The 22,983-nt window shown below is 45.5% G+C and overlaps 1 protein-coding gene across 2 annotated transcripts; it reads right to left on the reverse strand.

Annotated features, from left to right (window-relative positions):
• Positions 1-5,991: 5,991 nt before the first annotated feature.
• On the reverse strand, positions 5,992-21,950 carry BPGM (bisphosphoglycerate mutase). Of its 2 annotated transcripts, XM_068660070.1 has the most exons (4): positions 21,802-21,950; positions 19,344-19,403; positions 16,617-17,272; positions 5,992-9,056 (listed from the first exon to the last, which is right to left on the reverse strand). In XM_068660070.1, exons 3-4 carry the CDS (start codon positions 17,215-17,217, stop codon positions 8,878-8,880), a joined length of 780 nt encoding a protein of 259 aa, XP_068516171.1. In that variant the 5' UTR covers positions 17,218-17,272; positions 19,344-19,403; positions 21,802-21,950; the 3' UTR covers positions 5,992-8,877. The 2 variants fall into 2 exon arrangements, with proteins under 2 accessions (XP_068516171.1, XP_068516167.1); XM_068660066.1 differs by lacking the exon at positions 19,344-19,403 and having other exon boundaries at positions 21,802-21,935.
• Positions 21,951-22,983: the final 1,033 nt, after the last annotated feature.

The raw sequence follows: 22,983 nt of genomic DNA on the forward strand, positions 1-22,983 counted from the left end.
AAGGGGATCACAGAGCCCTGCAGTGACTCTTTCCCTCGAACAAATGTAAAGGACCACGAGAGTTTCAGACAGCTGGTATTAGTTTCTTTACAGCGTAGATAGCAGCTTTTTACCCAAATGTTTTTTGTACTTGCTGGTGTTTTTCATTCATGTCCCAGTCTGAACAGATATGTAACAGTATTTCCAGGGGGCTCTGATCAAAACTAGTGCTTTCTAAGCCTATAAATCCACACCAAAACCCAAGCTCCTTTGGAGGTCAAGTTCTAAGATGGGAGCAGGTAAGGGCACAGAAGCTGAGCAAGGACCTGAAGGAAGATAGGAGATAAAGTGCTTTGAGGGTATCTCCTCATTTGGCAAACCCTAACAACTTGCCTCTCCTGCTAGCTATATGAGTTTGGTGAACAGTGGCACCTTCTGGAATATTTCTGTTTAAAGCCAGGCTGTAATCTGGATTTAAACCTTACAGCTCTTGAAATGAAATTGGATTATCTGTATTTCTGAAGACATCAAGTATTAAGCTATGGTGATCTCTTTTTTTTCTCTTTTAAATCGGGACTGAGAAGAGGGGAAAAGAATAACTGCAAGCATCACTTCCTTACCATTTTATGCAGAAGAAGTGAAAATTACATCCATAATATAAATGTAATTGCAAGTTAAACTAAATTAAAACCTGGATGTTGTTGACTATGTCAACTGTTGAAAGTCATGCTTCATTTCAAAAATAACTACTTACATTGCTCAGAGTGATGTGAACCCAACATATTTCCTTTATACACCACAAGTATTTATTTTTTCATGAGCATCTTTAACGCCCAGTCTGGGGTATGAAGATGGCAGCTGGGTAGGGGAACCCACCTGAGTGCACACTTGCCATCCGACCGCCACTGCTCAGCACAGTGCCTGCTCACGTTAAATTGCCAGCTCAACACAATGGCAAGGCTGTCCTCTGCAGCAGAGGGAGGGAACTGCTGAGATTTCTCCTATGCCAGCAATACCCACTGCAATTGCACCTGCGAGGAGAACTGAAAGTCAGAAGCAGGGCAACAATACTCCCATCAGAGAGAACCCTGCTCGTGTTATAGGTTCAGGCATGTCTGAAACACGTTTGTATTATACTAAATATAAAGAAGGTTTGAATTTACCAACATTACTATGAACTGTCAAAAAGATATTTAGTCCTGGAAATGATGGGAGACTTCAGCCCAAACTGTCAGGTTCTCAGGCACTTATTGAAGAAATAAGAAAAAGCTGAACATCAATATTACTAAATGCTTGTAGGCAAGTGCTCTCAAAACTGTAGACATTTTTTCAGAAGAGTTCCACCCATATTCAGGCACCGAAACAAGAGCCAAATTGTTGAAGCAAACCCCAAGCTAGAACTTCCACATCCTACCAAACAAGCCTTCTTTTCATACATATACTGCAGCCCCTCAACTCCAAATGAAAGCAGCACAGCCACATGTGGCAGCAAAAGTCTCATCTCCCCATTTTCACAGGTGAAAGAAATCAGTGACTTGCCTGTAATGAGGTACTTAAGGCAAAACTGAATCCATAACTTCCAACTTTCAGTGAAATACCAAACCCCTAGCATAGCCTCCTAATGAATAATAATTTGCTCATATAACTTAATTTCACTTGTTATGCTTAAAGCCATGTCTTACTGAGTTCCTAATTTAAGAAAAAACAAAATGCAGGATTCCTGTGCTTCAGACAAATCACACTAACAAATCACATCCTAGTTAATTCACAAAAGGAAGCCTCAATGTTATTTTTCATCATCTTTCTTAATGAATCAAACCCTCACAATCCTGCCTTCTCATGCACTTGGGGAAATAAAAAACACCGAGGGTACTTGATATACCTGAAATTTCAGTTCTAAGGTCTAAACAGAACCTCTTCCAAATTCAAATGTAAAATGTATTTGTACCTTTTTCAACTAAAAATACGAACTTTGCCACCAAAATGTTTGCATTTTATAGGCAAATACCCAAAATTCAGCAAAACAACCCAGGATTATTTATAAGTGCTGATGCGCTCTCACTTTCTACTTTATATAGAGGACTTTAGAAGAGGATATTCAGATGTACACTAACATAAAACCAACATGAAGAGAACATACCACCAATAATATACAAGTTATATATGTTTTTAGAAAGTTTAGTGAAAAAAAAGAAAAATCAAATGCAGTTTACCCACTTATTTACATATGTATAAAAATAACCATGCATATTTGTAATCATGATTTGTATGTTTGCCTCTGGTATTGCCAACACATGCTACTTAATCTTAAAACATTGTTCATGTACTGTATAAGCCAACCTCTGACTAGGTTGAGGTCAAACCCAGTCTGGCATCAGGGAGAATTAAAATTATGGCATGTAGCATGGACTCAAGACAAACAAAACTTACCTGTAAATAAGAGAAATTGTGCAGCTCTTAACAGGGAGGAATGTGTCACCTTATATTACTAAAATCACCCTGCACAGGTACCGTAATTATCTCCAATACTGAGAAGAGGCGTTGAAATTATCACTCAGGACTTAACAGCAACCTCTTATCAACAGTGTGTGTGAAGGATTTACAGCTTTACGGAAGGTATTCCCAGCTGCTAGCTGCGGAAATCACTTGAACCAACCACACAGAAGAGGAAGCACAGAACACAAGGATCCCAGTACTGAAAGACAGTACCTTTCGTGTCAGTACAGCTCCTAAGGCTTTCACCTCAGAAAACGAGACCAGTTAAGGCTACACCTACAGACTCATTCGGCCTAGGTTTGTCACATCTGTCAACATGGCCCTTTGGAAAATGAGGACAAGAATGTCTGAAATCAAATCCATGACATATACTGCATCCTCCAATTTTTATTTTTAAAGTATTTGGCACCTGCTCATTGCTGAGCTTCCTTTCTCATGCAACAGTGACTTCCCCTCACCTTTCCTGAGGCATGCAAAGATATTCATATATTAGTATATTAATATGTTAATACCAAATATATTAATATTATGACATTACTATCACTAAGATCATGTGGTTTGTTGTGTGTTTTTTTGGAGGAGAAAGGTGCGGGAGTGGTGTGTTACATGCCTGCAAATACCCACCTTGCTCTTGTTGAATTTATCAAGTCCACTGAAGCTGCTGATGCAAGAACAAAGTAGGGCTAATCATCAATTTGTACAAGCAGCCTAGATGATTGCAATTAATTGCACACCAGAACTAAGCCACCTTTGCGCCATTTGTTAGACTATGCGGTGCTGGCACAGCTGGAACATGCTGCCTTTCAAGAGGGGCAGAATCTCCCCTTTGCTCTCCCAAGCACGTAGAATTAGTGCAGAATTGCTGCTGCTTTCCCCCACGCACTTACCACAATGCACTTGCTCCACCTGTTGTCCGTTTGCATTTCTGCACATGCATCTAGGGTTGTAATCAGTGGAAGAGCAAATTACTTCGTCTTTAGGGATAGTTATGGATCTTGACACCTGCTTACTCACTCCTAGCTTAGCCAGTACCACTGCCTCCCATACAGATCCCAGAAAGCTCAGCCTGCAGTTGGGCACAGCCAGGCAGTCGCAGATGTGAGCTCTATGGAGAACTGGCTCAGCTTTAGCTACAGCACTGCATGAGCACATGATGACCAGGAGTCTGACGGGCATCTGTCAGAAAACACGACTTTGAGGCAACTCCTCAAAGCACACCCAGTTTAGAGGATGAGATTAATGGCAAAGACACGATCTTCCTTTCCAGCACTACTGCTTCTGCTAGGTTAGAAGCATGAACAGGGACGCTTCCACTTCACAGCTTCAGCAGCATCAGGGCCCCCTGCAATATTCATGTGTGCTGCTTGTTCCTAACAACAAGAAATGACTGACAGGGAAGGTTGCACTTCAGCATTTGCTGCCTCTGGGCTTGGACTTTCTCTACAAGAGAGTCTTCTCATCTAGTTAATACATACTAGTACTTTCCTTTCATGCAAGTGCCAGGCAAAAAGTGAAGAAAACCTGACGTACAATGCTGAGTGAGCTGGAAGGAAAAAAGAAACAAAGTGATATTATGGCAGACAGCATCTCCAATGCCAGAGGTCCCCACAGCCACTTCCCCTGGAGCCTGACAACTGCTGCACCAACGCTGCCATGAGAGTTGTGGTCAACACCTCCTTTCAAAACCAGCAAGCAGACGTGATCTTCAGGCCACGTTATTACAAGCTCAGCTTTACAGCACAGCAGTATCTACGGTCTGGCATCTGCTGCCCTTCCCTCCTCTGTCAGCTTAAATTGAAGAGCAAGAATCACACAGAATCACAGAATTTCTAGGTTGGAAGAGACCTCAAGATCATCGAGTCCAACCTCTGACCTAACACTAACAGTCCCCACTAAACCAAGAATAGAAAAAAGAATAGAGCCTCTTCCTCCTCCCTGCTTCCTTCTGAGGGGTGGACACAACAGGACTGCTAAATTCTGCTGAACAGCCCTGAGAAGGCCTAGGAGCTAAATACAGCAGTAGGAGGCAGGAGTTCTTACACTCCTGTCATAGCCAGCCTGCCAAAAGGAGACTGAAATTCTGCCATACAATGTTAATGTCACATTCCCTTTTGTATTCATCCCTAGAACCTTTGGCCACTATAACAGAAGGAGAAGGCAGCAATCCATTCAATCCCTTTTACACAGCTCTCAAGGGAAAGGCTTACTTCTCCCCAAGCCTCCGCAGTCCACATTTGAATCCCTGAGGTTTGTTTCCAGCATAGCTCAGAGCTTTGAGCAGCACCACTGTTGACACCATACTTTTTTGTTGTTGCTGCTGCTGGGAATTTAAGGCAGAGGAAAGTTTGTGGCCAACATAAGACAGACAAAGCAATTTCCAAGTGCCATTTATTGTGAACTTTGCAAGCTGGCAGCTCTGAAACAAAATGACAGCAAAGTTGGGGAGGCAGAACTGGATTGGTTTGGCACTCGGTTCTCATCAACGCCAGAGACTAAAAAAAGCTGTGTAAATTTTGAAAACGTGACTGAACAGTCTGTCTCCTCACCCTGCAGAGTCCAGGTTGGCCACAGCAACTCTTTCACAGTAACTTTGAATAAGAAGGCAAGGAGGACTCAGCCAAGCCCATCTTTAGATGATCTTTTCCCAACACAGGAAAGAGTGGGCATAACTCAGGAAGAGTTTGAGGTGTGAGGTATAAACAAGGCAGAGTTTAACTAAGAGCGAAGTACAAAAGGTGATTGGCATGGAGAGCAAAGGATGTGGAGGATATCTTAACATCCATAGACATTCAATTAGTTGGCAGCACTTCCACACCACCTCAGAAGCATTAAACAGCAGTATGCAAATAGCTCTGACAGGTTTGCTCTGTTCCCCACTCTTAATACCATACTAAGACTAGATAAGACTAGATTTTTAAGTCCAGCTTTTGAGAGGTCATTTTCTTCAGTATACTTCTGCTTTAAGCCACAGTTGTATCTTCACATTTCTACCTGAATGTTCCACCTGTAAGGCCTTTACTGCCTCCCAGTGCAATAAGGCTTTCTGCATGAAGATCAACAGCAGATCAAAGCAGCCCCGCAGTCCCCTGTACTTCTTGTTGGAGTCAGAACTGTGCTTGACATTAGTCTTTTGGAGAGTCAAGGAGTTGGCTTCATGTCCAGAAGCTACAATTTTGAGCACACCATCAAATAGTGCTTTTATAAAAAGCAAACATGGACAGTGCACATTTGTTCAGCTCCAGTGTTCTGGAAGTAATTATGTTTAACTTGCTATTCCTATGCAAGTGTCCCCATAGTTTCAAATAGGTATGTGTTCCCTTCCAGCCAGACTTCTTCACACACAAAGATGAGGTAGTGTTTGCTTCAACTATTTTTATCCAACTGACCACATGATACGTGATCAAGTACTGCTTGATTTGAGCTCCAGGCCCCTGAAGGTCACAGCTTTATTTACCTATCCACCCTAGAAAGGAGGCAAAGTGGAAGGCATTAGAAGACAGACACACTGAAGCCAAGTTAAATTCTATTTCAGGTGAATTTATTGAGTTATAAAGAACCTCTCAGCTCTACCATATTTACAAAAGGTTTTCAAAAGTTACTCTAGAGCTATTACTTCTATTGATCCACAAGTTAAAAAATACAGAAGTAAATCCAAATCAACCACATCCATAACTTCCATTGTAGTGACACTGGTTACCTTTACAGGACTTTGAGGTGTACTCAAACATGCATAAAAATGTTTTCCAACCACTGATTTATAAAGCCAGCAGCAGCAAGATTCTCAGTTCTTCTAATGTAGCTATGCCTGAGGAGCAGGCATCCTTCCTGATGCAACTGTTGAAAGCTGGTTTCTTTTCAATATACACGTTTTATGAACCAAGTTTAATTACAAGACTATTTAGAAACAAGTACTGCAAGGTGTTAAAATAATCTTAGAGCACAATGAAATCCCCAGTTGGTTCCACCTGATACTTTTGTGATGTGGTATTGCTGCCAAATGTGCACGTAAAATCCTGTCATCACAACCAAAGCAGATGAAGTCCAACCTCCTAGGGCACTATCACTATTCCTGTCCTGAGGAGAAGCACCGCAGAAACAGTGCTACCTGGAAACATCACTGTTTTCTTACCATCCATGGATCTGGAAAGGCTGCTTTCAGTCAAACTCCAGCCAGCCAGCTGCAGAAAGATATGAATGCCCTTCACAATGATCCACCTTCGTATTCATGTAGTCCCAGCTATTTTCAAGCCCTCAAGAAGTCCTACATTACAATACTACAATGCCATGAGGATACAGGCACTCACAGCCACACACTGTAAGCTCACATCCTGATGCATGCAGTTCCCACTGCTGACATGTGGCTAGATTTGCCTTGTTAATGATTCTACAGTGATTTTTACTTGGTAAAAAGACTTCATACATTATTGAATGTTTGGAGAAACATCACTTCAGTGCCAGTGGTCCTCCCACATGGCATTGACAGGTAAATGTTTTCTGATCAACAATGCAGCTCTACAACACTGACTCAAAGTATTAATCAAGATCTGTAACTACACACTGAAAGCTAAAAACCCAGAAAGAAGTCAACCAGTGTCACAAATCTAGGAGCAGGGAAGCTGCTAACAGGGTTTCAGAAAAAAAAAATGAATATCCTGATGTGTACAAAAAGAGAGGCAACCTACCAGCTTTAAGTTTATTACTATCTTTATGTTTAAGAAAAAACAAGGAACTTGTTCCTATTGCAAGGGCTGCAAAATAAACCAAGTGAAGCCCAAGCATTATTCAGGTAAGAGAAACTACAATCTAGCCTGTAAGTCTTTCATGACATACACACTACACTAAGGTGAGCTGGTATCTGACCTGGAAAGGCTCCCTCCACACAGCAGGGAGATTGTTAAAAGCACAACACCATCACACGGTTCTCCTCAAAGGAAAAGACATCTTCACACTTCCAAAGCGAGCTAACAGAACTGCTCACTACAAAGGAGCTCCTCTAGGATTTCTAAAGTGTTTATATCATCATATCAAAGCAATTCTCATCAGCTTCTTGGTTTTGTAGCTGGGTCATGCTGAGAACACATTCAGCTCATACTGCATATACAACTGCCACCCATGCTGGTAACTGGGAACAGAATTTAGATCCTCAAATTTTGAGACATTGAGTCAGACCTAAATATAAGTAACAATAGTTTCACAGTTGCAAGTGAAACCAGAACTACCCAGCCTGAACACTGTATTACACCCAGCAACAGCAAACTGCTCACGCCTAGCGCCAAGCAGAGAAGCAAGGTCACTGCAGGAATCCAGCTATGACTGTGAGGAAAGCTTTATAAGAAATTACTTCCAAGCACTGCAGCATAACCTTCCCTGATAAGCTTGACAGCTGTATGAGCTGCACACAGTAACACACCTTTCACATCTTACCCATCACTTCCTTGCCCTCCAGAGAAATCAGTACAAACAATATTATAGCTGTATCACTATGGGACAGATTTCTCTGTTCCTTGCAGTTCAGGAAAGTTTGGAGAGGGGTTTCATATATGAAGTTTCACTGAGGTAAACATGAATGATTTTAACAACTGATCAAGTCCCTAGTACATGTTATTTGTGTTTCAAAGCTGTTCAGGTTCCTCCTGAAGGACTAAATTATCATTTAAACATTGAGCAGGAAAATTTGTGCTTAGTCTGTGGTTAGTCCAAGTTACATCTCATTACTGCAACCAGCAAAATGCAGTCATGCTAGAGTCCATAAAGATGGTGAAAGACGGATATTCTTAATTCCTCAAAAAATTGAAGCATAGTGTAGAGTAAGACAACTGTGGTAGCTATAACAGTCCAAACACCACTACAAAATTCACCTCTGGATCATGAACTGGCCTTGGGAGACCTCCAAAGAAAAGGAGGAAGAGTTATACAGTTTAAAGTGTTGTGAAAGACTGCCATGGCCATTGACAAAGAATCATACTGGGTTACTGTTACTTGACACCACTGTCAGTGAAAAAGTGTTAGTGCCTATAACAACCTGGACTTAATCAGTCCAGTAAGCTGGCGCTGCACAGCACTTAACAGATCAGCTCTAGTTATTGGTAGATGGCAATAGCATATCCCTTTTTTCTGTCCTGGGACTTCCTCAATCCCAGTTCTAGGGCAGACTGCCCCACAAGTTTCCATTACCCAAATGTTCTCTTGATTTCATTTTTCAGTATCCATAACCTCATGCTGAAATTTCAATTCCAGTTTCTGAAAGGCAGAGGGTTTATCTGTCAACCTGAGACTTAATTGTCCCTTCCAATTACTTAGTGCTTGAAATTGAGACTTTCACACAGTGCAACCTAGCAGTCATATGGAAGTTATCACTTACTAACATACATTTTAAAAATAATTGTGTTCATCAGTAGGATTTTATTTCTCAGTAGATTTTACTTTCCCTTGATCTTCCACTTTTTTGATGGCAGCTTGAATAGCTTCCTGATCACCAAGAAACTGGTGAGGGCCCAGAGGGCGCAGATTCTCATCAAGTTCAAGAAGTATGGGCACACCAGTGGGGAGCGTAACATTGATGATGTCCTCGTCAGAGATGCCTGCCAAAGAGAAAAAAAACAGTTACAGCTAGTGAACAGCTTCCAAACTGCATGTACTCAGCCTTATTTCTGAGATTAACCTGTCTTAAAACAACCAAGAACTGTTTCCAGCCTCCTACAGCACCAGCAGCTACTGAAGGGTCCATTTTCAGCTAGACCCCAGCTTGGTTAGCATTTTAAGAAGAGCTACAGGAGGGAATTTCTGACAAGCTGAAGACAACTGCCTCATTTTCTCATCTACATGTGAACTGAACAGGAAGAGACTGCCCTTTAATATAGGGCATTGGGGCAACAGACTCTCCTCTACATCTTCATAATTCACATACCACAACTGGACAGATCACAGCCTACATGCTATTCCAACATAAAGCCCTCTGATAAGTATCCAATACAACTATCTTTAACGACACAGGATACAGTTAATTTGCATGAGAAGCCACTGAAGAGAGAATTTAGGAGAAAGTATCTTAAATCAGTCATCTTAAATCAGTATTTAAGTCTCCCAGTGTAGGGATCACCGTTTACATCTGATTTCCCAAAAGCATACTTATGGCTTTTTGCCTACAGTACTATTCCCAGAATTACTAGATCAGGATACTCATTTCCACTTTCAAAGGAAGGAAAGAGGAAGAGAAGGAAGTCAAGTTATACAACTTAGTGAAACAAATGTAGGAAAACTAAAAATAAGGTATACCTATAGAGAAAATTTCATGCATTTTAAAGTATTCTGGGGCTCCAGTCTCAATGAAACCACTGAGTATGTTGACATCAAGCACACTAGTCTAAAGTATCAAGTGAATTGAGACCCAAGCCTCTAGTAAAAAAATTTTAATGAGTTTAAATGTTTGCATTAAAGAGCAATGACTGGAGACATTACTCCTGATAACATCAACTTTCTTCTGTCCAGAATTGGAGGAATGTCAGCATTTCCCCTTCCATCTCTGCTTTAAGAAGCACTTGAGGTCTCAGCCTGTCTGCTGTTGAGAAGTAGGACACCTTCAAGTAATTCATGCTTACAAAAAAAAAAATCACACAAGCTTCTAAAAACAATGACTCCATATAAACTACAGGACAAGAAAACATTCTCTTGAGCAGCTGACAAAACAGGTGGCTCTCCGAACACATGGGTGCAAATTTACCAGTACTCTTCACATTAAGTGAAAGAGCAGAGCCAACACATTGAGAAAAACAAAGTCTAGCCACTCAACAACAGTGGTATGACAGCAGGTCAGAAAAAACAAGTAATCAGGAGGTGACAATCATTTTATGCCACCACCCTGAGACTACACAAACACAAAGTTTTTGCAGTGACCTGTTCTTGTTTTGGCTAGACCAAGCACTTGGTTTAGCTGTAGATCAGCTGTTTCAGAAGGAAATGGGGCAAGAAACAGATAAACCCTTGCAAGAAGCTCCTTGTTTTGTATTGAACCATCAGTTCATCAAGAAAGTCACATACTCAGCCAGTTGAATAGATCCCTGTATACAAGGGTAAATTCATGTGTTATAGGGAGTAGGATCCCAGACCTACATCACAGCACCAAGGAGCATCTACAGTTTTGTAACCACGCACAATGGGAAAGTCCATTTACTAAGCACAAACATTTTCCTCAAGGACTTTGGTTTGCAAAACAAGCAGCCAAGTTGTCTGAGATCTTATTTTCATGGTTCTTAAACACGGATTTTAACAACATACACATCACCACCTATCCACCAAAAATCTGGCCCTAGGAAGCGTTCTGCCCACCTCTCATTCAGCCTCCCAGACTAAACCATCCAGATTTAAACAAAGCAGATGAAGTCATACAGGAGAATTTAGGCAAACCACAATGCAGTCAGCTGCCTGGATATTTAAAGGTTTCCTCTAAATCTGGATTAAATAAAAGTGGCTGTTGCTACACAGACTCAGAAATGCATTTTACCTTTGTGGCAAACACAGTGACCACACCAGAGACAACCAGTATGGATGTACAAATAAGAAGTACAGCCTGGGATAAACAAGCTGTGGCAAGAATGTTGGCTTTCTCACTGGGATTTTTCCTCCTGTGGAAGCATTGCCTCACAGGCAGAAGGCTGGAGTTTTGGGTTGAGACATGAAAATCCTAAAGAGCCAATAGTGTCCTGCTGCTTTATTTCAGCATTGTTACTCTATTTGTATAGCACTTTTCTCCAGCCAGAGAGATATTGATCAGGCTTGACACAAGCCCCTCAGTTTGCAAGTAAAATGCCCGGAGGACACCCCCAGCAGGCTAGGAAGACAGTAAGAGATCACATCTTACACTCTGGCCCTTCCAAGAGCAAGCTAAACTGCTATCTGGTTACTTCATGTGCTTTAACTATAGCACAGTGACCTTTTCCTGCATTTCATTTGACCTGGCCTGTGTTACAACTGCATCCAATCTCATACATGAAGGAGAGTGAAGTGAGGACAAGAACTCAACTGCTGACTATGAGGCACCACAGGAAATGAGACCATTGAAGCAGCAATGCTCTTCCCTCTAGTGTAATACTGATGCTTAAGTATTCTTCAGCAGGGCTGAGTCCATGCTGCTGGAAGCAGATTTTCCCCTAGAGAGGTTTAATCATCCCTAAGAAAGTAATCATGAGAATACAGACATTACCAAAGTACTCAGAGCCTTCTTTAGGAGGCCAGATAAAATGCTGACTGGTCAGCCACCTTCTTCAAGTGGGCTTTCTCCATGTTCTTTTGAGCACCTCTGAAGCATCAGTTCTTTATTAGCTGTACAGCAGGAAGCAATTAGGTACAGGACAATAAGAATTTGCTACAGCACTTAAAGATTTTTCAGAGTCACATTTAGAACTATTCCATCTCACTTAAACTTCATTTAACTGATCTGGATGATCAAACAGGCTGCTACTTCTCTTCAAGGTGTGAAATACACAGGGGGGGGACTTTGACTGGTAGACAGTCCTTCAGTATTATCTTCACAGGTCTACTACAAAGTACATTTCTCCACAAATCTCAAGCTTAAAAGTTCACTTTTATCTGGTAGCTCTGAAGTACTGGCACCCTGGCAAGTCCTGCAGAGACAAACCCCATGGGGCTTAGTTTTCAGCACCTACAGCCAAATCCTACAAGAGATGGTTCAGCTTCTCCCTCCCTCTCCCATATTCTTCCCACATCTTCCTCCCATTCTCATGATCAGAGCAACAAAAAAAGCCAATGTAGTTTGAAGAGCTGGTCAAAGACCTTGACTGGAAGTTAGCTGAATGGCTGAGCTCTGAGGGTGGAGACCAGTGCTTTAAAGACTAATTCATGACCTGTAACTAATGGTGTACCCCTGGGATGGGTCCAGGCCTGTTCAACATCAGTAATAGCCTGGATGATGGGGCAAAACATGTACCACCAGATGACAAAACCTGAAGGAGCAGCTGATACACCAGAAGGCCTTGCTGCCACCCAGAGGAACCTGGGCTGGAGAAGTGGGCTGACAGAAGGTCATGGAGTCCCACAAGGAGAAGCGCAGAGCCCTGCCCCTGGGGAGGAACAGCCCCATGCACCAGGACATGCTGGGGGCTGCCCAGCTGGAAAGCAGCTTGGCAGAAAAGGGCCTGGGGGTTCCGGTGGGCACCGACTGGACATGAGCCAGCAACATGCCCTTGGCTAGCAGTACCCTCTAGAACTGCTTTGTATTTGAGATCCAGATCAGGTCCTTGCATCCCCCCCCCAATCTTAATGAAAGTATTGTGGCTTTAGTCTAAGTTAAATACCCAGGACCTGATGCTGCCCTTCTTAAAGGAGTGCCAGCTGCATGCAGGCTGACAGAGGACCTAGCTTCAGTGAAATAGCAGAAGTAGGCTGTGTTATAATCTGGCTCTTGACCTTTACAGGATCTAATCTCACTGTGCAGACTTGGGGAACGATGGGCTACCACCATGGCTGCAGCATATTATCAACATGTTTCACCCTTACACCTGCCAAGCTTTTCTCCTGTCATTAGGAAATGAGATCCTGATCATGGCCTGAATTTGACAGGTGTCATTACTGAGACCAGTCCCATGAGACAGCGTAAGAAAAACCATGATCTACAGTATTGTCATGCAGTAGAGGAGTCACAGCCTGCCTTAAACTCCCCAGCAGTCACATTAGATCTGATTAGCTAGCAGCTATGCCATTAGGGTGAAAGAGGCCCACAGTCCTTCAGAAGTGACCCAGGCCACACTACCACAGCCAGGAACTCACAGCAACACTGTGACCAACAATTCTGAGCATGCAACTCCAGAGCCTGCCAGCATACACCTTGTTCTTGACAGGGCTTTGGCAAATGATCCCATCTCTGGCTGAAGCACTGTTCAAAGTCCCTCAAGCAAGAGGCCTGATACACTAATATCACTGCCTTTCTGCCTGGTAGGGCACTACGATGAACTCTTCTCTCTATTAGCCTGAGTCTGTAGAAAAGATCACCGCCTTCTCACAAACGTGCCCCAAACCAGTCTGCTCAAGATGATGCGACTCCACAGGTCCTCCTCACGCTCCAGCTTTGGAAGTCACAAATAGCTGGTCTCCAAAGCCATGCCCTCGCAGCTCCAGATCTGGGTCAGGCTGTTCCAACCTTCCTGCACTACCCGCAGGCACTTGCCACCCTCTTCCCTGAGGGGACTCAAGCCACCAAGAGGGCAGAAAGCTACCCACTCCTTGCTGGTTTTGCCAGTTTAGAGACAAAGCTAACTAAAAAATGCCCAACAAGCTCACAAGAAAAACAGGAGCACAGCCAGAGAGTGGGATGATGCCACTCCTCTGCCAGCTTAATTGGCAGTGATTACCAGCATCACACAGATCACCTGAAGATGATGCAAAGATGAGTATTCTGGAAGGACTAGATAAGCCTGGATACTATGACTGGGATCTGCCACCAACACTGTATCTTTGTGACACAAAACAGCCATGCATCTGTCTCCTCAGTGGCATTTATTAAATTCAGGGGGCTTTTACCTACAAGTACCACTGCCCAGCATCCTCAGAGGCCACCAGCACCCTCTGGGAGAGGGCACTCACCCCACAGGGACCAAAGAGCAAACTCTAAGCAACTGCTGTTTCTGATCTGAGCACATACAACATGACCATTCAGTTGTTTTATTTTGTTAAACACTGTTTTCAGCAAGACTACAGCAGTTTTACTTTTAAATCTTCTCACATGGAAACTGTGACAGATCCCACAGACAGCTCACTTACCCTATTGAGGTCTACCCTGAGCACTGAGAAAACAAACAAAGTCCAAACCTACAATCAAAGGCTTGTTCGCCTGACATTCTGCTGCTCTGATGATTTTTGTGTGCGAGTGGAAAACAGCCGCTTTTTCGATTAACAACAAAAACATTCTCGTTCAGAAGACTGCATGCCTGTTTTAAAAAAATGCTTTGAAATGGGAACTTCAAGGATAACTTGCAAAATCTTTGAGAAAAGACATTAAGTTTCACCTCAGAACAACTGGAATTATTTCATCAACTCAAGTTGAGTGAAAATATTTATTGCCATTTAAAACTTGAGCTACAGCTTCCACAATTAACTTGTTACTAAGATACCCAAGCAGTCACTTATGACTGCTGCTTGAAAAATTTGAAGCCCATTTTCTCAGTGTCTCAAAAAACACGGCTCCAGTGAAGACAGAGGAGCCTAGACACTTCCTGCAAGCGTAGGGCAGTTTGTTATAGAAAGCCCCCACAAAATAAAGCCCACTCCACAGCGAGTGCTACAAGTGCAGCAGACTAACAAGCTTTAAACACTGTTGGATGAGGTCCAGCTCCAGCAAGGCTCCAGAGCAGCTCACAGCCTTTCAGGAGAAAAAGGGAAAGTCATGAAAACAGACAAGGCACCTCTTATCTAACTAGATATAGGTTGGAGATAAGCAAAAAATGCAGGTGGCAATATCAGGTCTTAGAGGTCTGTTCACACCACCCTTCAGGACAGCTCTGCAGCAATCCAGATCCCCATTGCTTAGGGCAGAGAAAAGCCAGCACATCTCCTGCAATTGTGCACGTGGTAGCTGATGGACAGTCCTTGGTGACAAGAACTAGATCCTCTGCCAAGGATTCCTCACATTTAACTATGCAGGCATGCACTGGGAAGGATGAGGCATGGTCCAGTACAGAAAAGAAATTCTGCTTTGTTTGGTTGTTTTCTCATTTACAGTTGTAATGTGGGCAGCTCTTGAGGAATTATACCTAATTCCAAATGCCTCACAGAAAAGCTCTGCAGCTGGCTCTGACTTACTGCTCTCACTGATCTCAATGCAAAGAGGAGTCCAGCCACACTTTAAAGTAACCTTTACCAGTTGCTGATCCTGTCCTCTAGTTTTGGTGCATAACTGCATGAACAGCTGCCCGGGGTTTCTGCAGAAAGCAGCATCTCACACCTAGACAGCTTGGCCAGCATGGCTTCCTGCACTGCTGCAGTTCTTAAGGGGCAGGGCAGGGGCACACGCTGGGGGTCCTCTTATCCCTTTACCCCTTCTGGTTTTAAATCATTTCATATATTGACAGCCATCCTGACCACATCAGTGGAACCAGCTGAACCAGCCTTCCTCCTGCATCTGAGGGATCTGTACCCCAGAATTCACTGGCTCTGTACTTCTGGAAGCCACCTGGGTGTGCTTATCCTCTGGGCTTTTGACTCCCACTACAGCATCAGCTGCACTGACTGTTCCAGCATGCCTGAATGCAAAACATGCCTTACAGAGTCAGAGCTATGAGGGTACACAGGATTTACAGCTAGAGAAAACTGAGTGGGCACAAATCCAGTTTGCCCATATTTACAGCTACATCCCTAGCAGGCTGCTCTCACACACGTGGTAATCACTAAATTCTACGCTGCCCATGAAGAAATACAGACTTCCTTCCAGTTCAGGATTGCTTATACTAGAAGCAATGTCATTATAAAGAGGTGGGAGAGAAGGAAGAATCCAGCGAAAATAAATCACTTTCCAGGTCTCAAATAATCAACCTTACCTTAAGCTACTAGCTTAGCTGTTGACTGGTAGGCATCTTCTATATCTGGAAATATTACAGTACATTCATAAGCTTTAGCAAGTACCTACTTCCTACGGAACTCCCTGTCACAGAAGCTTTTAAGAATCACCAGGATTGAATCCTTAAAAAAAAAAAAAAGGAACGTACCACAATAAAGTCAAGAACACATCCTGCAAGCCAGGATGGTTTATTTCACCATGTTAAAGCAATGCTTGTTTAATAAACAGATTATAACTTCAACCCTTCTGGCAAAACAGCTGAATAAATGCAAGGCAGTCTGAAGAGTTTGTCTAGACTAACCTCAAAGTTAGTCTGAATACACTTGTTTAAAATGAGCAGCTAAAAGAAGGGGAAGTGCAGTGCTTTTCAACTATATTAACCCAACTGATTCTTCCTCATCTCTCTTCAGCCCCCAGTTTGAATCCTGTTCCAGTAGGTCAGCTTTCCACTCTCCTTGCAGACCACAGACATTAAACATTACACTGTCCAGATGAGCAATATGCTATAGAGAAAAATGCAAAACTCCACACAGGTGTGTAGGGAAGAAGGGAAGGAAGGCTAAGAGAAGACCCTTACCTTCCACATGCTTGAGCAGTGCCCTGCTGCTGTTGCCATGAGCAGATATAAGGATCATTTTGCCACTTTTGAGTTCTGGCACTATCTTTTCATTCCAATAGGGAAGGAGTCTATCAAGCACATCTTTTAGACTTTCAGCCTTTGGAAGATGATCCTGGGAGACATCACCACATTTATACCGGCGGTCGTTGTAGATCTCTTCGTAGTAGGGATGAGATTCAGTTATGGGAGGTGGCGTAACATCATAGCTTCTCCTCCAGATTTTCACTTGCTCTTCCCCATGATTCAGAGCCATCTCAGCTCTGTTGAGACCAATCAGTGCACCGTAGTGGCGCTCATTCAGTCGCCACGAGCTCTGAATGGGGACCCACTCCTGGCCCATCTCTTCCAGGATCAGCCATGCAGTCTGGATGGAGCGTCTGAGTACAGAGGTGAAGACAAGGTCAAACTCAAAGCCCAGGGCTTTAAGGTGTTTGCCACAGTTCTGAGCTTCCTTTATCCCATCACTGCTCAGCTTCTGGTCCACCCAGCTGCAGAAGCGATTCTCCTTGTTCCAGGCTCCTTCCCCATGTCTTAGGAGAACAAGCTTGTACTTAGCCATGGCGGGTGCAGCTTGGCACAGATGAAGATGGGTCTGGCATCTAGCAGTGAGGCATCTAGGCATAGATGGGACACACAAACACAACCCACAGATAATGCATTACAAATATTAATATGGCAGCAAAGAGCAGACAACTATCAGGATCAAAACAACTGAAGACTAATGTCTGTTAAGTATGTTTTTACCTGTGAGGTCTCCTGGACTTGAATTCCTTTCCACCCCCACATGCAAGGAAAAGCACCATCCTCCACCCAGCTTGCTGGGACAAGCCCACTTACCCAATTGATTAGTGGTAGATTTGCACAAGGTGTTCCTGCCTACAGATCTCCATCAAGTGCTTAAATAGAGCCTCATTCAACAGCAGTGGCTCCCTATCAGAGAGGCAGACCTCACTCCATGGTGACTCATGAAATTAGAGGCAAGACACGGAGCCAAAGCTCAAGAGCTGCCCAGGCCCACACCAGCTCCAAGGGAATGCAGGCACACACACCATCTGTGAGTCTCAGCAATTGGAGAAAGCCACCACAGAACCTTATTAGCTTTCTCAAATGAGATTTGACTATAATTATGTTCCACATAACTTGTTTCCTCCAATTTTCTCCCCAGCACTCCTCATCTGCTAATCTCTGCTTCATTTTTCTCCAGGCTACCTCCTCAACCATTCCTCCACACAAATGCCACAACACAACCCTAGGATGCGATGCACAGCTAGTGAGCCCTCATCTCATGGAGCCCAGAACTCATTTAACAACGAGTCCCAGCCCTCTGCCTGACTTTAAAGCCCATTTTCCACTTCTGTTCTTACAGGCTGGGATTTATGATTCTACTTTTTCCATAGGTAAAATTGGCATTTTACATTTTGTCTTCAATAAATACAGCTACACATCCATGAGGTCAAACAGCACCTTCCTCTATTTCAGAGGACTACACAACTGGAATTCAGGGTTGTCTTCAATGGGTAAAGGACTGTGACCTAACTTAGGACTGGATTCCCAGAAATTAAATATTTATGTAATATTCATAAGTTGTTTGGAGCTGCTTCAGTCACATTCCACATGGCTCAAATTGAGGCCCATCTGTAGTATGAGTTAGACCCACACAGCCTGGGTTTTGGGAAGCACCCACTACAACATCAGCATTAATTTTTACCAAACACTTTCAAGAAGTATATAAAGAAATTGATTTCATTACAACCAACATCAAACTAGAGATGCCAACAGCACCTTAAACTCTCCTCTACATCCACAAGGACAGAAAAATCTGAGTTAGAAGAGACCTTCAAAAGAATCCAGCCACCAGCCTGGCCCCATTGAGTCCCATCACTAAACTATGTCCCTCACATAAAGATGCATCTTAAATACCTCCAGAAGTGGCAACTCCACTTCCTTGGGCAGTCTGTTCCCATGACTGACCGCCCTCTCTGAAGATCTTCCCAATGTCCAGTCTGCAAACTTACTGCGGGTGGATTTGGTCCCCTCATGCTGATCATTGAGGGAAGTGTTAAACAAAACCAACTCCAAGACAGAGGCCTAGAAAACTCCCCTGGTGACCAGCCATCAACTGGCTTGAACTCCATTCACTGTGGCTTTTATTTCTTCACCCTAGACACCCATCCAAGCCATAAGCAGCCAGTTTCTCCAGCAGAGCACTGTAGTAAGTGATGTCAAATGCTTTACTACAACCCAGGTAAACACCACCCACAGCCTTCCCCTCACCTACTAAGCAGGTCATCTTGTCACAGAAGGAGATCAGGTTAGTCAGGCAGGACCTGCCCTTTATAAACACACGCTGGCTCTTTTTGATCACTCAATTGTCCCATGCATGCCATGCAATGGCATTTGAGATGATCTGCTCCATAACCTTCCCTGGTAATGAGGTCACACTAATTCCCTGGATCCTCCTTTCTAACTCTTCTTGCTGATCAGAGTCACATTTGCTAATTTCCCGTCAACTTGGACCTCCCCAGTTAGCCAGGACTGCTAACAAATTACTGAAAGAGGCTTGGCAAGGCAAGCACCTCCACCAGCTCCTTCAGTACCCTTGGATGAATTCCATCCAGCCCCAGACTTACAAACATTCAAAGATGTAGTAGGTCACTCCATTGGATTGTAGAGATTGTTACTCACCTCTTTCCCTGAGAGTCTTCCAACTGAGGAGGCTGAGTACCCTGGGAACAACTGGCCTTACTAATAAAAACCAAGGCAAAAAAATGCATTAAGTACCCCAGCCTTATCTTTCATCACTAGATTTCCCCTCACATACAATAAAGGAGATTCTCCTTAATCCTCCTTTTATTGTTGATTTATAAAAGCATTTAATTGTCTTTTACTGCACTAGCCAAATTGAGTTTCAGCTGGGCTTCAGCCTAATTCTCACCCTGCGCAGCTTGACAATAGTTCTGCAGTTCTCCTGTGCTGCCCATCCCTTTTTCCAGGGTACACAAACTTTTTTGTGTTCAGTTCCAGAAGCTCTGCTCAGCATACTGGTCTTCTCCCCCACCAGCCTGCCTTTTCCCTGACTCCCATCCAGAGACTCAACCCTTTCATCACCAGCCCTCAGCTCCACGCAGCCAAGGCATTCCCTAACACAAGGGCTACCCCTCCTCCTCTCCTTCCCCATCTCTCCTGAAGAGCCCCAAACCACCTATCCCACCCATCTCCAGACAGGCAAGCCACCCCACCGCATCTCACTGAGGCCAGTGATACCACAGCCTGGAGACTGAACTGAAACTCCCAGTTCTTCTGATTTTCCTTGGCGCATGCATTCAAGTAGAAGCACTTAAGCTTGGTTCCTAATGAAACTTTTATTTGATGAAATGGCTGACATTCCTCTGTGTTTCTCTTCAGGCACTCTGCTGCTGGGCTGAGCCCTTCCCTGGCTCTGGGCATCTATTGCTGCACTGGCATCAAACCACTAAGTCAGTGGGCTGAGCCACCTGTGCTCCAGAGCCTCTTAGAGAGATACTCCAAAGTCCTCCACGATATGCCTTGGACTGCTTGACAGCGTTGTTGGTGCCCACATTAAAGTAACAATGGACAGCGATCTGTGGGATGTACAAGACCCAGCAGTTTCTTGGCAATAGCCCTAATAAAAGCCCCATAGGCAAACCTCTTGCAAGTAGGTCAGCTCAGCAAATAGGCACCTCTGGCCCCTGAGAAGAAAGTCTCCTACTACTATCACCCATCTGTTTCTTGGTTGGACTGGTCAAGATAGAGTGAACAGACAAAGCTGGCTCAGTCAACACCTGCACCTCCCTTGACGTGACTGCTCCTTCTCTGCAGTCCTGGGGTTCTGCAAGGGCACCTCAGGCAACAGGGGAAATCTCTTTCTCCTGCTGCTCTTTGCTGTAAGAAGCTTCCATTGTTTGTTTGTTTTTGTTTGTTTTTTCCAGTTTCACTCCCTTCTCTAAGGGCTTGAAGGCAAGCTTTTGGCTGTGAGTTTGCTGCAGACAAGTGGAACCACCTAACTCCTCCTCAGCTTTCCTGATATCACAGCCTTCTCACCACCTCTTGCAGGAGGCCCTCTACCCACAGAGGCATTTTGCAGGCAGGTTTGCTGCCCACCCTACCGAAAGGGAAAGGTCTGGGTGCTGCCTGCACTCTGAGCTGGGCACTGCAGCCTCTCCCTCCAGCAGCTCTGTCTGGGTAGAAGTGTCAGCAACTCTTGGGAAGTGGAAGAAACCCCAGATGGAGCTGCAGCCTTTACTCTCAGTCAGGTGCCCACCACTACATCCAGACAACAGTGACCCTGCAAGTGCTAGTAAATACACAGGGTGTCACACCTTCCTGGGGCATATCTGCAGTCATTAGCACACCCCAGAGCTGCATATTCTTCAAGTGGCAGCTTTCACAACCCAAGCAAGTGCTTCCAGGAGGTCACTCCACCACCCTGGGGCATCCCTAGCTCAGGAAATCACCCTGGTCCAACACCCAAACTGACCAGCTCCGGGGCAGCATACCTCACCACGCAAGGAAAGACCGTGTGTCCTTGTGTGATGCCATGCAACAGCTCCCCAGCAGTAGCTTCCAACAACTGGGACTGCTCAGAGGCTTTGTGGAGCTAAGGGCTACTAAAGTCCTACGTAATATCAGCAGGTGCTGTCTGACACACAACAGACAGATGGTAAATACAAGATAAAGCCTGACCTCACACAGAAGAGGCTCGAGTTTTGCGTAGCACCAGGAGCATCTCAGTTTAAACCCCTTGCACGCCCCACTTTCCCCACTCACAGCCACCAGCTGCACACCACGCAAAGAAATCGACTTACAGCCAGGCACAGACACAGCACCGAGCCACGCAGCGCCGAACCAGGCACCGGGCTCACAGCAACAGACTGGACAAAGCACAGCCCCCAGCAAGCTGCATCCCCAACGCCTCACCGCCCGGACCAACCGGGAGAACAAACCCGCTCCTCTTGGGGCCGCAGCGGGAGCCGCTGTGAGCAGACACAGGCAGCGGCCGCTCGCACAAAGGCTCCGCCACGCCGGCCCCCGCTTGCTCTCGGGGCTGCCCGAAAGCAGAGCGCACCCCACAGCCCCCGGCCCGCCCCTCACGGAGCCCCCCGACCGTTAACGGCCGCCTTACCCGCAGGGGGCAGCGGCCTGCCCGTACCGCCGCAGCCGCGCCCCGCAGCTGAGCCCCCCAACCCCGGCCGCCCTCCTCCCGCCGCTGAGCGGTTGCCCCCCGAGCTCCGCTATAAACCCCGGCGTCCGCGCGCCCGTGACGCCGGGGAGGGAGCGGAGGGCGTGATTGGGCGGCCCGGCGGACGAGCAGCGCTCTGAGCCAATCAGAGCGCACCCGTGGGAGAGGCCGCGGGAGGGCGGGGCGGCGGGGCGGCGGGGGGGGAGGTCACCTGTGCCGGAAGCCGCGGCCAGCACGGGGGGAGGGCGCGGGGCGGGGCGGGGCTCCCCTGAGGGGCGGCCTCGGGCTGGGGGCAGCGCCCCCCGGCCCCGAGGGGGGAGTTCCCCTAAAGTCTGGGGTAAAGCGCCCCGCTGGGGGTTCAAACCATCCCCCGTGTCTTAGCACTGCACCCCCTGACCAGGAGTCCTCCATCTGTGCTATAGGGCCCCCTCCAGCACTGACACAAAGAGCTCTCCCCGCAGCCTTCCCTTCTCCAGGCTGAACACCCCCAGCTCCCTCAGCCTGTCCCCAGAGGAGAGGTGCTCCAGCCCTCTGATCAGCCTCGTGGCCTCCTCTGGGCCCACTCCCACAGGTCCCTGTCCTGGTGCTGGGGGCCCCAGGGCTGGACGCAGGGCTCCAGGTGGGGCCTCGCAGAGCAGAGCAGAGGGGCAGAATCCCCTCACACACCTGCCGTCACCCTGCCTGCCCTGGATCGCACCCAGATCGTGGGTCCAGCACGGGCAAACCGACCGATGGAGCCCGTGAGGTAAAGAAAAGAGGCAGAGATACTAGAGAAAAGTAAGTATTCCTGGGCCTGAGGACCTTGGTACCTATGGGCTGTACTTCAGTGGGTAAGAATGCGCTTAATAGAAAGGCGCATTACAGGCCAATACGCAGTCACAGCCACAGGACACAAGCCAGGATCTCCACGGCCATTAGATGCATAATCTTATTACCGCTACTCTTTGAACAAAATCATTTCATTAGCATGGCAAAAGCAGCCAAGCGACTTTGATTCGCATTTCAAACTGCACAAGGACCGGCAGTCCAAGCCATATCCTGTTCCCGACTTCTTGCAGACAGCTACGCTCCTTTGGCAGCAATTATCTCTTGGACCAGCTGGGCTGTGTTTTGCAGGGTCTCTGC

This window comes from Anas acuta, chromosome 1 (genome assembly GCF_963932015.1).
Source record: "Anas acuta chromosome 1, bAnaAcu1.1, whole genome shotgun sequence".
In the NCBI taxonomy this organism is placed as follows: Eukaryota; Metazoa; Chordata; class Aves; order Anseriformes; family Anatidae; genus Anas; species Anas acuta.

Bases quoted from the DNA above. Each gene is read 5' to 3' on its own strand.
- BPGM (XM_068660070.1), bottom strand. From the start codon at position 17,217: ATGGCTAAGTACAAGCTTGTTCTCCTAAGACATGGGGAAGGAGCCTGG. The intron at 9,057-16,616 runs GTAAGGGTCTTC...TCTCTTTGGCAG, and splicing joins ACTGCTCAAGCATGTGGAAG to GCATCTCTGACGAGGACATC.